At 34.5% G+C, this 13,372-nt stretch overlaps 1 protein-coding gene across 1 annotated transcript in view; it reads left to right on the top strand.

Annotated features, from left to right (window-relative positions):
• The window catches only part of LOC115452924, a 34,376-nt gene that overhangs the window by 1,401 nt on the left and 19,603 nt on the right, over nucleotides 1-13,372 (top strand). Inside the window, exons 2-6 of the mRNA XM_037441629.1 lie at nucleotides 1,457-1,689; nucleotides 3,028-3,216; nucleotides 5,453-5,716; nucleotides 6,375-6,550; nucleotides 13,075-13,257. Of these exons, the coding sequence (XP_037297526.1) occupies nucleotides 1,457-1,689; nucleotides 3,028-3,216; nucleotides 5,453-5,716; nucleotides 6,375-6,550; nucleotides 13,075-13,257 (1,045 nt within the window). The remainder of the gene's footprint in view (nucleotides 1-1,456; nucleotides 1,690-3,027; nucleotides 3,217-5,452; nucleotides 5,717-6,374; nucleotides 6,551-13,074; nucleotides 13,258-13,372) is intronic.

Here is a 13,372-nt window from a genome sequence, read left to right as displayed (position 1 = left end):
AATCAGTTGTGTTTGTGTATGAACATTGTAATTGGTTTCAATTAAATAGTTTGTACATAAGGAGTTATTGACTAAGTATTATATGTGTTCGATAAGAGATGTTATGAACACATATCTGAATATTAGTCATCTTGTAGCTCTCAAAAACAAACAGTGTTTAATAAACATACCTTTTTGTGATTGAATTAAAATATCTCTATAATATTTTGTTTTGCGATTTTCTATCTAGAGTAGTTTTAGTGTGATTCAAACATAGTCATTAAGTGGATTAATTACAATAAATACCCAGTTTTACTATAAATCACCCATTGTATGTGGGGCAATGAGAATAATCATTAACAAATCCTATAGAAAACAAACCCTTAGTTTCATAAAAATAGTAGCACAATGTACTATTTGTAATTCAATAACTTGACCCTAAATCTACATTTGGTAGTGTAATTAAGATTCTGTCGCCCTTTTGCGCATCAATAAACGACATCAGTCCTTGTATTTATATTAGCATAGTGACTCACAATGTAAACTGAGATTACAAATGGAAGATAATTAGATGCAATACCCATGTGATATTAATTATTTACGAAATGCATTGCAAATAAAACTAAGCCGCCATGGTTGTTATCCTCTTTAATTATGATTTTGTAAAAGCAATATCCTCTAAAGTCTATGGACAATACTTAAAATGGTCTATCCATGGAATAAAAAACCCTTGAGAGTGATTTAAGTCATAAATGAAAGTAAAAAAAGAGGTTTGTAAGAAGTAAATGCATGAACCACAACTGTTCCAATTGTAATTTTTGTCTATCTTTGTACCCCTCGGATAATATTTGGGAGACAGAAATATAAATTTCTGATCTAAAATAAACTCATTTTTACCCTGGAAAAGTACACAGGTGGATTTTTATTCTGGAGAACCAATATTACATATTATGAATGGGTTCCCCGAGAGCGTATGTAGATCGCTATTATGAAAAATCCACTCCTTCAACTTGTCCAAAAAGCATTGCACATGGCATTTCTAGAGGATCCAATCAAATAGTTACAAATCCCGCATTCAGGGCAACCTTATAATAATAATAATAATACCAGTCCTGTATTATATACTTGCCCACTGCTGAGCACGGGCCTCCTCTACTACTGAGAGGGATTAGGCCTTAGTCCACCACGCTGGCCTAGTGCGGATTGGTAGACTTCACACACCTTCGAAATTCCTATAGAGAATCGTCTCAGATGTGCAGGTTTCCTCACGATGTTTTCCTTCACCGTTAAAGCGAACGATAAATTCACAAAGAATACACACATGATTTTTTAGAAAAGTCAGAGGTGTGTGCCCTTGGGATTTGAATCTGCGGACATTCGTCTTGGCAGTCCGATCCAGACCCAACTAGGCTATCGCCGCTTTCAGGGCAACCTTACTATTTGATAATAAAAAACTAAGTTATTATACTTTGTCCAGGTGAAATTACAACAGATGTGCTCCGAGTAGTCCGCGAAGCGAGGGCTGGGTCCCTCGGCCCGTTCAGCCCCTCGTTCAACATACAGAATGTATTACTCGAGGGAATGCAGAAGTACCTACCCCTGGACGCTCACAAGATCGTCAGTGGGAAGCTGCACATATCACTCACGAGGGTGTATGATGGGAAGAATGTTATGGTGTCAGAGTTCCCCACCAGGGAAGATTTGTTGCAGGTAAGTGAAGATTTTTTGGTCCTTCGAGTCTGATTCTGCCACTAAAAGCGTGTATCATTTGATTTTTTTTTTATTCGCGGCTGAGTATAGAATTTACCAGGTGCAAAATTAAGGAAATGAATAGGCAAGTTCTTTTAAAACATATATCAGATGTCAAGGAAGTCTTCAAAATTTCAAAGAAAAACATGTCCAGACAACTTTTGACCACTGCATACGTTTCATTAGACTCAATGAGCACAATTATAATTTTTTCTGACCTTGAGGTCTGATTCATTGTTGAAACAATGCAAGCCCTTTGCACTATGATTTTTCTTTTTTAAATACTTAAATGCACGACATTGACACAATTTCGCAATTATCTAAGCAAAAAAGTTGAGAATAATTGGATATTATACAATAATATTTTAAGACAAAAAAATGGTATTTGTTAATTAAAAACCCACAATGTCGGAGATAGGTTCAGACCTTTAATTGTGGGAATTCCTGGTGATGTTAGATTAGGATTAAGACTTCTAGCATTTGTCACTTATATAGGAATGGTACTGTTAGAAATATCTTACGCATTTGATCTTTGCACTTTAATACTTGAACTCTTGCCAACTTGCATCCACGGTAATGTAAAGAATGCTTTAGTTCAATAATTACGACTAAAAATGCTAAAGAGGGTATGATAGGGGTAAAGAATATTTGCATTAGAATATTAAAGTATACTTTTATGATAACGATTACGAGTGATATTGTTATCGATAATGTAATAAGATAAAGGCTTTGGGTATTTGCAAAAGTCCTTACAAAGACTGAGAAATCTTTATAAAATATTTTCTATTAGGTTTATTTTCACAATTTAATAACGAGACTATAAAGCCGCTGGCGCGATGGTAGGTGAGACCGTCCGTAAATAAAAGCAACTCGAAGCAGAAGTATAAAACACTACGTGCCACTGCATAAGATATCAACAATCATAATAGCTAGTAATACCATTTGCCACATGGTTCTTTGAACCGGAACATACAACGCATACTGTTGTTTGGCACCAGGATATTTCTGTGGTGCCTACCCAGATGGGACCACGTGTACGAGGGACTTGCAACCTAATAAGATAAATTGTTCATGATACAATGTTGAAAGTAGTTTGTGTATTAGCACACACACTAACACACAATATCACGCATTTATCCCCGAAGGGGTATGCAGAGGCGCAACCAGGGCACCCACTTTTCTCCAAGTGTGTTCCGTCCCAGTCTAGCGTATTAGCAATCTTCACAAAAACTATCATCAACCTCTAGGGAATACAGCCGTGTCAGGTCGTAACGTGGTGATAATGTTGTCTCTTGATAGGCGTTGCTAGCGTCATGCTTCGTACCAGTATTCTCGGGGCTGCTGCCGCCGCGGTTCCACGGCATCCGCTACATGGACGGCGGGTTCAGCGACAACCTTCCAGTCCTCGACGAGAACACCATCACAGTCAGCCCATTCTGCGGCGAGAGCGACATTTGCCCCAGGGATTTAAGCTCACAGCTGTTTCATGTAAGTTATTGTATACTTTACGGCTTCGTTTTAAGTTTGATTTTGATGATGACCTTATACAGAATGTTAAAGATAAACTAAAGTGTAAATTGGCAAGTAATTAGTCAATAACGATATTGAAGGCTGATAAAGAAACCTAATAAGTAAACAGCACAACAAAGCCTCTATATTTTGATTCTATTATCATTTTAAAATTCATCATCATTTTAATTTGTGTAAAGTCTCCCAATCGTCCTTTGTCCAAGTAGTGGACAAAAGACCTAATGATGCTCATTAATAATGAAGACCATGTTCATAATTTAATTGATAATGATTAAGATATGGAAGTTGAATGAACTCAAAAATATTGGTTACACACTGTCACCTGTTTACGATGCAATTATTTTACAATTAATTTTGTTTGTTTTCAATGTGGTTAAAATGGTGTCAGAAAAATCAACACGTTATATTTCTGACACGTTTTGAATTAATATTTTTTAACGAACTATTTATACAAGCCGCTAAAATGGACGTGTCATAATTAAAGTTTGAAGAAGGCAACATTATGAAAGGAAACCTCTTACAATTCCTTTTAACATAGAAGCACGTATCGCTATGATTAGAAATTAATTTTAGAAATTCATAAACGTGTTTGGTCTACATACGAGTCAGGTATATTATAGTTAATCAATTTATTATAATTTGTAGTTATAAGATAGATTTGAAAACAATGTCATGATAAGAAGTAGACGATTTTGGTAGATTTTCGTCATTTTTCGCTGATAGGTTGTTACCAGCAGGTGCAATAAGTGAATAATGTTACGCAAATGTATTTCGTCATATGATTTGATAGAAGCGACCCTATAAACATCTAGATTGCAGCACAAATATAAATCTCGCAATACTGACAACGGTATTTTGATTTTGCTATGGAGGGAAGTGTACAATGAATATTTCCAACTCCTTATCTTTTGATTTGAATAATTTCGTTGCGGAGTAATGACAAATTAGTTTTCCCTGAGACTCGCCGAGCTCCACTGCTCGGTGTCATGCGTGCCACTGATCCTGGCTTACAGGAGTTGTAGTGGTGGGTGTGAGGGCGGAACAGTCTCTATAAAGGGTGTTTTAATGAATCTGAATAAATCCAAAAACACTTTTTGGCTGTATATACCCATTTGTAGTAAACTGATGCAATATTGAATAATTAATTAATTATATAATACGTATTATCTTCCATTACGCAAACTTTACGTTGTGATTGAACAGATGAGCATAACCACAAACCCGCAAAGAAATATTAGACCACGTTGACCTGCCATTTTCACGTGACCCTGCATTATTACGGGTTGACATAATACTTATATGTCTGGTTAAGCTGGTGATTCACTATTCCAGATATTTCGATTGTCCAATGTCACAGTATTATAATCTAATCAGACATACTGTCATAATGTTCAGGTTAATGATAGTGTTTTAAAATAAATGTTAGGAAATTTGGGTTACGTAGCAAATTATTTATGGTGACTCAAGGCGTTGTATTTTTAGAATTTGGTCTCTTCTTCCTGCTAGCAACAGTTGTTTAGAAAAATAATAACGGTCTTGGTAGCGTAGGACTTCTTTAATTAAAGATAATCTTAAAATGTGGGTATTCTACGCGTTCATAGTCAGTCGCGGCCTTAAGGGGTGACGAACGGGACAACTTGGTCCTCCCTCCTCAAGGTGTCTCGCGCATGCAAGGAACACAAAGAAAAAACATTACCCTCCTTTGGTTTTAGGGTCTTTTCATATGTTTGATTTTGTTCATAATTCCATGTGTAACAGCAAATAATACGAAAAGGAACCCCTTCTGTGAAATCTGATTTAAAATTGTTTAAGAAATGAGGCAGTAATTCTTATTTAAAATATTGAAATGTGCAAGAGAGGGCGCGTAGTTATATTGTTCCATATCATTCTTAAGCACGCGTTGTAATTCATTTTGCTCGCGGCTTCGCCCGCTTATTAGAGTTTTCCGGGATTTTTTTCCGTCTTACTTGATATGTATCATTATATTATGATCAAATTACACAAAATCATTATAAATTGTACCCTGTGTTATTTTGATGTATAACCAATATTACTGTAAAGTTTAATCCAATTTCGTTCGGTAGTTTTTTCGTGGAACAAACATACATCCATCTTCACAAACTTTCGCATTTATTATATTAGTAGGATTTATTTTTTAACGGAATTTAACTATCTTTCTCCGTGTACCTAACAGGTAAACCTAGCGAACACGAGTATAGAACTGTCAAAACAGAACATGAATCGTTTCGCGCGCATACTGTTCCCGCCAAAACCGGAGGTGTTGAGCAACATGTGCAAGCAGGGCTTCGACGACGCGCTGCGGTTCCTGCACAGGAACAACCTGATATCCTGCACGCGGTGCCTCGCGGTGCAGTCCACGTTCCAACTGCAGGACGTGTTGGACGACACGACGTATGACTACGACCCGGATTGTGAGGAGTGCAAGATTCATAGACAAGTATGTTTTTTTTTTGCAAGGAATGATGAGCTTACTGCCTATAAATTATCAAATGCAAATACTAGACGTTTAGGATGAGATATAGTTATATATACTGGGGTATATATTAACGTATATTCTATAGACACGAACGTCCACATAAACTATTTGTTCAAAATCTGAACTAAAATGGCAACCAAAACGTCACTGTTATAATCCATTTATTCACTTGAACAACAAATAATTTTACTTATTTCACTAATATTTTTTATTCACATCCAAGTTTGCATTTAGACTAGCGTTTTTACATAATGAGCGCCACTCCGTACACAGCCACAAGCATCAATATTGACACCATACTAAAATCGGTTTGAATGGATAACAGTTCAATTCAGTTTAACGCAGTGAATGTTCGGAAGGCCAAAACTAGTACGTAGTACATATATATCGATGGGTATATACAACTATTATGGGTAATAGGAAGATATAAATAACGTCCGGGTTATTTATAATTTATTAGTATTTTCTTTATGTACAAGACAATGCTTATATATTCAGAACATGTAACTGATTTAATGCATGCTTTATAATACCTAAATGAACTCACAAGACACTGATCTCAACTTTAATTTGTCTTCGGTCTTCATGTCCTGGATGCTTATCCAAAGTGTTCCCGCAGGACGCCCTGGTCGACGACCTGCCAGACACAGTAATGACGATATTCCAAAACGCGATCGACTCCGCCAACAGTGGAATAGTCAACTGGGTGATGCGACAACGCGCCATGCGATATTTGACTTTAATGACACTGCCCTACCGAGTGCCCATCGACATCATGTATGCTACATTTACCAAGTAAGTTTGTATGTCTTCAGCTACATTCGAAATCGTCGTATCTACATTTTAGATGGAGTAGACTGGTTATTGAGTACAAAATGCTAACAAAAAGTTTTAATTTCATTATTCGGCATCATTTTTTTTTAATGAACTTATTTTAGCCTAATGATAATTTTACTTCGATGTAGATACGAGCTGTTTGAATTTAGTTAACGAAGTTAATATAGTTAAAGTTCGCACAATAGTCGCAGTAAGTGCATCAGAATGACACGCAGTAATGTCAATTTGGTAACAGAAATGGTTAATATTAATTTGTATAACATAAGAATTATAATGTTAGCGTTTTCGAGCTCTTATCTGAAATACAGTTTTTTAAATAATTCGGTAGGTTTTCGTTTTTATTCTTTCCACTAATTTCCATTTTTACCGTAGATTATGATATAAAATTTAAAATAAGAAAGCCATTGCTTAGCAATGGTCAAACGATTTTTTTTCAACATACACATAAAAATAGAAAAGTTATTTGAGAAAGGCAAAGAAAATTTATTGATTTACTGCAATATATTTGCGGCAGATAGGTCATTATACGCTGTTAGACAGCACTGATTTGCAGCTGGACCCCGCTGTTATATTACACAAAAAATGCTTACAAACGTATGCCTAGAAATACACAAGATAGACAGTTTTATAAAAAAATCGAAAAGCTATGCTTAGTTCAAACACAAATTGACTCCATCAGCTGTAGGTCAAAACCCGCCATTTTGGCTCTAAACAAGATTTAAACTAGGAACCGGTGATGTTTTTGACAGCTATTTAAGTAATTCTTAATCACCTCTTAACGCTAAACAAGTTTATAAGTAAGACTGATAGAGTATATGACATTAAGAAACAATTGATTAAGGCCAGAAAATATCTGAGGTCTTCTTGTACTCGAGTCTTGCTTATCACTACCGCTGGGGGCGATAATTTTGTAATTATTTGCTTGACACACCCACAAACAACGCGGCGTAAACAAACGATCCAATAACAATTACTTTATCAATAATAAACACTAATGTTGAATACAATGAATGCATGAAATGATCAGGAAATAGTGCGCGTGCACTTGCAATGCACTGATGGGTTTAAAAATGATACACACTAACGTATATAAAATTAAATGTGAATAAAACATAAGTCCGAGTCAAAATTCAGTGAAAATAGTTTGTTATTTGCAATATTTTTTTATTACAGACAATATTGGTGTTTTTTTTTCTTTAAATGACGAGACGAGCTTGCCTTTCGCCTGATAGTAAGCGATACGACCGCCCATAAACAGTAGAAACACCATCCAACACCTTGAATTGCAAAGTATTGTTTGGTATTCCACTGAGCTCGCCATTCTGAGACATGACATGTTAAGCCTTGTTATAGTATTTCTAACTTTCCACTGTTTTGTTTAATTCGGACTTGCAGTTCATAGACAGAGTTACTTCAGACATAACCTAAAAGTAAGTTTTATATAACTAACTTTACTGAGGTGATGACAAAATTAATGTTACTACAATATTATGTATAAAATTGATTGCTTAAATTATATGAAAGTAATGAAAATGACGCACAAATTGGACACCCAAATGCTTCTTCAAATGTATGTGCACATTCCAAGGATTTGGGGCACTTGCAAAATAAATGAAATGTAAATTATTTTTTTATAAAAATAAGCAATTATAATATACCACGCAAGCCAAAGGACCTACATGTTATCTTACACATGGGCACTAAATATCATAGATAGCAGTTTATACTTCGCTTTATTAAATTTATTGCATGTGTGACGTCACAGTATCCTTTTAAGGAAAGTAAAGCTAAGATAAACATTCATATGACGCAGATGTGAAATGAAAGGATGTTTATGATTAAATTTAATCTAATTATCGAAATTTAATTAATGTTCGTATATCAAGCGGCGATAGTAAGTGACAGTGCCAGCGCTAGCTGCTAGCGGTTATCTATACTTAATTTCGATACGGCTTCTGTAATGATAAAAAAAATAACGATATCTACCGATGCTTTAAATTAAATCAAAAATAGTAAGAAGTTAGAAAAGAAATAATATGAATTGTATTAAAGTGTGACGTTACTATACTTAGAAGCAGTTTTTTTAATAATTATTTGTAGGTACTGCCAGCCACAAAGTAGCTGAGCAAATTCAAAATTTCAAATCGTCAACTTTTGTGTCCGTATCAAATATCCTTTTAATTTCATAAATTTACAGAGTCTACTTTCTTTTTCGTAAAGAAAAAATAATATTTCGATTGTAGTTCATATGTAGAAGCGTTTTGAAGTTTTTAATTTGTCCAGTGACTTTTGCGGTTTACCGTAATTTTGGTAATGTTAGGATTTTTCTCATAACCTTTTTACATAATTTCTCTACATAATAATAAAAAAATCACTATCACAATGTTGTAACCAAGTATTTTTCATTGCATAAGCTCACAAATAAACAACATATTTCATGTAACGGCCTGGGGTACTCAACACTACCTTCATGTGGGTTTAACACAAAATATTATTTATATTCAAGAACATGTTCAATGGAAACGTCTATCACATTCTAGTAATTCGGCCTTATAATATTTTTCAATAGAATTTTCAAATATTGTGAAATAATATCTTAGATCTTGGTAATGTCATGAGATTCTGTGTACCTAAACAAGTTAAGATTATTTTCGAGTAAATTAAAGTTATAAGTTTAGATAAATTAAAGTTAAAAATAAATAGAAAAAATACTGAAAATTCTATTGAAAAATACGCACCCTATATCATAAGTTATCGCGAATATACCGGTGATTATATACTTATACAGGATGTTGATTTGTATGCTCTCTCAATATAATATTATTTGCATGTAATAACTGCACAATACCTTGCAAACCTGATTCGATATACAGGCTGATATATGTGGCGAGTACACAAATCAACCACCCTATATAACGTCACATATAACTAACCCATGATCACGCTTTCTAGCTGTGTGGCTGGTAAAATAGAAACGCATGCTGTACAGTACAAAGTGGCGGGTAATGTGCTGGTCCGTAGGACGCGGTGTGTACGACACAACAACGTTATCACTAGGTCAGTGCCGGGTGTGCTGGGATGGTTAGATGGTGGTGGGATTGGTATAGTGGTGGTGGGTGAAGTTTTTCTAATAATCACGTCTCCAGGTTTTTTTATTGGAACGCCATGGTTATCACCGGGGGTACCCTGCTTACTGTGTACAAGCGATCCCCCGGCCTAGCAACCATGGCGCTCCTTTAGGGATGGAAGAGGGGGTTTATGGGATGGGAAGAGGAAAGGAATTACATCGGTGCACGTTTCCAGGTTAAAAATTAACCTTCAGTTGTAGTTCTTACATTTTGAATGTTAGTGGTGATTTACCATCTAGTTGCCTATTTGGGGCAAAGAGTAAAGCTTGCATGCATTCAATTTTGTGGTACTTTAATCTACTGTACTATCGTTGATACGATCCAGTCATTAAATAGGTAGATAGATAGTAGCTATGTAATTTGTTATGAATTTAAAATTTATGACATTTAGATATTTTTTTAATATAATAAATATGGGTTAGGTGATAGATGAAATCCGCCTCGTAATCTAATCTGCTTGATTTTAAAATAAATTTGAATGTAAAAATTTTTTTTTATATACAAGATGAACTGGTGTTATGAAAACAACTATTGACGCAGATTTTTTTCTGTTTTTATGCAATAACAATATGCTTATCAAGTTACAAAACTTGCCTCATTCATTCATCATTTCGATTGTTTATGACTGGGTCAAGGCAGCGAGATAAAATTGTTTTTTTTTTTTAATATTTTTTTTTCAGTGACGACAATGCATGGTTTTGTTTTATAATGTGCGTTAAATTGCTTACATTATTGCGACGCTGATGATAAAATACTAGGAAGTGTGATACCTACGAATGTGTTTGTTTCGCGTAAATTACGTGCGACATAATGTATCTACTTAATGATTATGTTATCATTAGAGCATTTGCATTGGCAGTAATTGATACTTTTTAAATCATTTTTTTTTTATTTGGTGTTTGACAGTCCCAAGAATATCCTAGATAATTACTAGAATGGATACAAGACATACAGTTTCAAATTAAAATAAAAAGAATTTAAAATTACGGGAAAATATGCACATTCTTTATATCGACTTCTGATAGTAATATTTTAAAGTATTAAAATATAGATTTAAAATTAGTTTAGTAAATCATGTTTTATATCTAAATGTAATAAATTTTTATCTCATGTTTTATACACGTATCTTTACAACTGTAATAAATTTTGATAGTCTTATTTTTTTGATGTTTAAAGCAACTTCAGAGGTACAAGAAATATGTATGCGTAATTAGTTTTGTGGCATTGTTAAGGTACTACGAAAGTCATGAGGCCCTATGCCCAATACACAATTAGAGCAATAAAGAGGTTTTAATTCTTAATAACAGGCATCTACCTAACCTATGTTAGGTATGACGTGCAAAATACTGCTCTCCCCTCTAGGGATAAAGTCATGAGCTCATGTGACGTATTATGAAAAAATAAATATTTTGCACTTTTAAGACAGCTGTTGATATTTGCAATAGTATATAAAATATTGCTTAAACTTTTCAAAGTAAATAGTTATATTACGTCACGTTATATAAAAATGAGACCTCAATAAAACATGCTCACTTTCGCTGCATAATCAGCGACAACATACATTGAATAATGCATGGTGTACGTACCTATGTATTATTTATTACAAAGGTAGTCGTGAAAATAAATGAAAGATAATCAAGATTGGTTGATAAATAATGAAAAAAAATGCATAAAAATACCTGAAATGCATATAAGTGTAATGGATATGGATTTATATAGATGTACCTCAAATATTAAAAGAACTCTTACGAAATTTAAAAGAAAACGTTTTCAAGCCAGTATCGTCCAATTTCTATGTTCCTTTGCTTCGTTTTAATCAGCTTCGTATATGCACAAGTGAAAGCGAGTGTAACGTCGCGGACTTGCAAACAAGATTTCTTTATTTTTTCTATGTAAACTAGTTCTAAATCACATTACGAATGTTGCTCCCCCCATGATGCTGCCACTTTAACATAGGACTTATATTCACACTCTAATATACAAAAACATTGCATAATACATATATTGTTTTGTTGATTGTATCTACGTATCTAATACCTACTTACTGAACCTTGTGTGATTCTTGTCGATTATGGCAAGTCAGCAGGCACTATTTTGTCTATGGGGATTATCCGTCCTTTTGTAATTATGGACGTTCTAATCGAAAGACAGCTTTCGCAAAATCAAGACGAGTAAAGAATCCCTTATTTACTTTATCGACTATCAAAGCTGTTCTTTCATTAGATGGCACGTAATTTCAAAGAGAAGTATTCGCCCCTCAATCGAAGTTCCACCTCATATTTTAAAATACGGCTTAAGTATTTTATATCTTTTGCTTGAGTGCGAATATGTACCTTCAGTATGTTATTTTTTTGCTGATTTTCCATACATTCATGCAATTTGTCGAAACCCTAGCAGAAAAAAATATAAATATAAAAGATAGCTTTTTGTAAAAATACTGGCAACAACTTTGTTGCATTGAAAATAAATGTAGCGTTAGCAAAACAATACATTTCGACCTTGAACTAGTAATCGCAATCAATGAAACGTAGCTAATATAATTGTTCTTTGTACGTTGCACATCACTTCCTGTTTACATTTACACTTATATCTCGCATTAGGCTTAAAACCATTATGTATTTGCGATTTATTTATAGGCCATTGTTACTATATTAGCAATTTTTACAACTCGAACTTCAGTCGCATAATTTGGCAAAGGCTCGGAGTAAAAAATGTATAAATAATAGATATCAATAAAAAAAAAACATACTTTATTGACATGTCTATACACTATTTCGCTGACCCTACGTATTCGGATAAGAGCTGGAAGATGGCTCAGAAGGATATCTCTTTCGGAGATAAGGATCTCTATGAATAAATCACCTTTGACGATTCATATTTAGTTGGATACAATAAAGTTCAGAACATTTTGATCCTTATGCAGTATGCATGTATGTTTTTTATTTCACATACGACAACCACAAATTTGTTATGTCGTATGTTAACGCGAATGTTAGACATGAAAATTAAACTATTTTTCGACATGGCATTGACATTGACAGACCCCCCCCCCCTGTGACCACGAAGGCTGCAAAGGCTTCGAAACGTCGGGAGAAAATTAAAATATAAAAACTGCGTTAAAATCCGAAAAATAGTTAAATTTTTAAATTTGTTATTGATATAATATATTAATATTTCTATAAGTGAGAACTTTTTATTGGCTTTTTGACACCTAAATGATTGCTATTTCTAATATAATTATATAGCTGTAAGTTTTCCATGCTGTAAATAAATTAATAAATATTCCATCTTAACAAAGCCAATTCTCCCACCCATTTTAGCACCTCAAAATGTTAACCACCAACTTGTTCCCAGGTTTGTGACATGCACACCAAAGATGAGCAAGTCGTTGTGGCGGCTCAGCCTGAACCTGCTGCAGCAGCTGCACGGGTTCGTGTACACGTCGCACGACAGGTCCGAGGTGGCCGCCAGGATATACTACAAGCTCACAGCCGAGGCCAAGAGGGAGATGAACGAGGGATACCAGTTGGAGAGGAGGTTTGTGATGCTTTGTTTGAGGCTTTAGGTAGTTTGGATGGGAGGATGTTTTTACAACTGGATGACATGTACTGGTTAGATGCCTGATGTTAGCAGCTACGACTGCCTATAGATA

This window comes from Manduca sexta, chromosome 22, assembly GCF_014839805.1.
Source record: "Manduca sexta isolate Smith_Timp_Sample1 chromosome 22, JHU_Msex_v1.0, whole genome shotgun sequence".
Classification (NCBI taxonomy): Eukaryota; Metazoa; Arthropoda; class Insecta; order Lepidoptera; family Sphingidae; genus Manduca; species Manduca sexta.
This window is presented reverse-complemented; position numbering and strand designations above follow the sequence as displayed.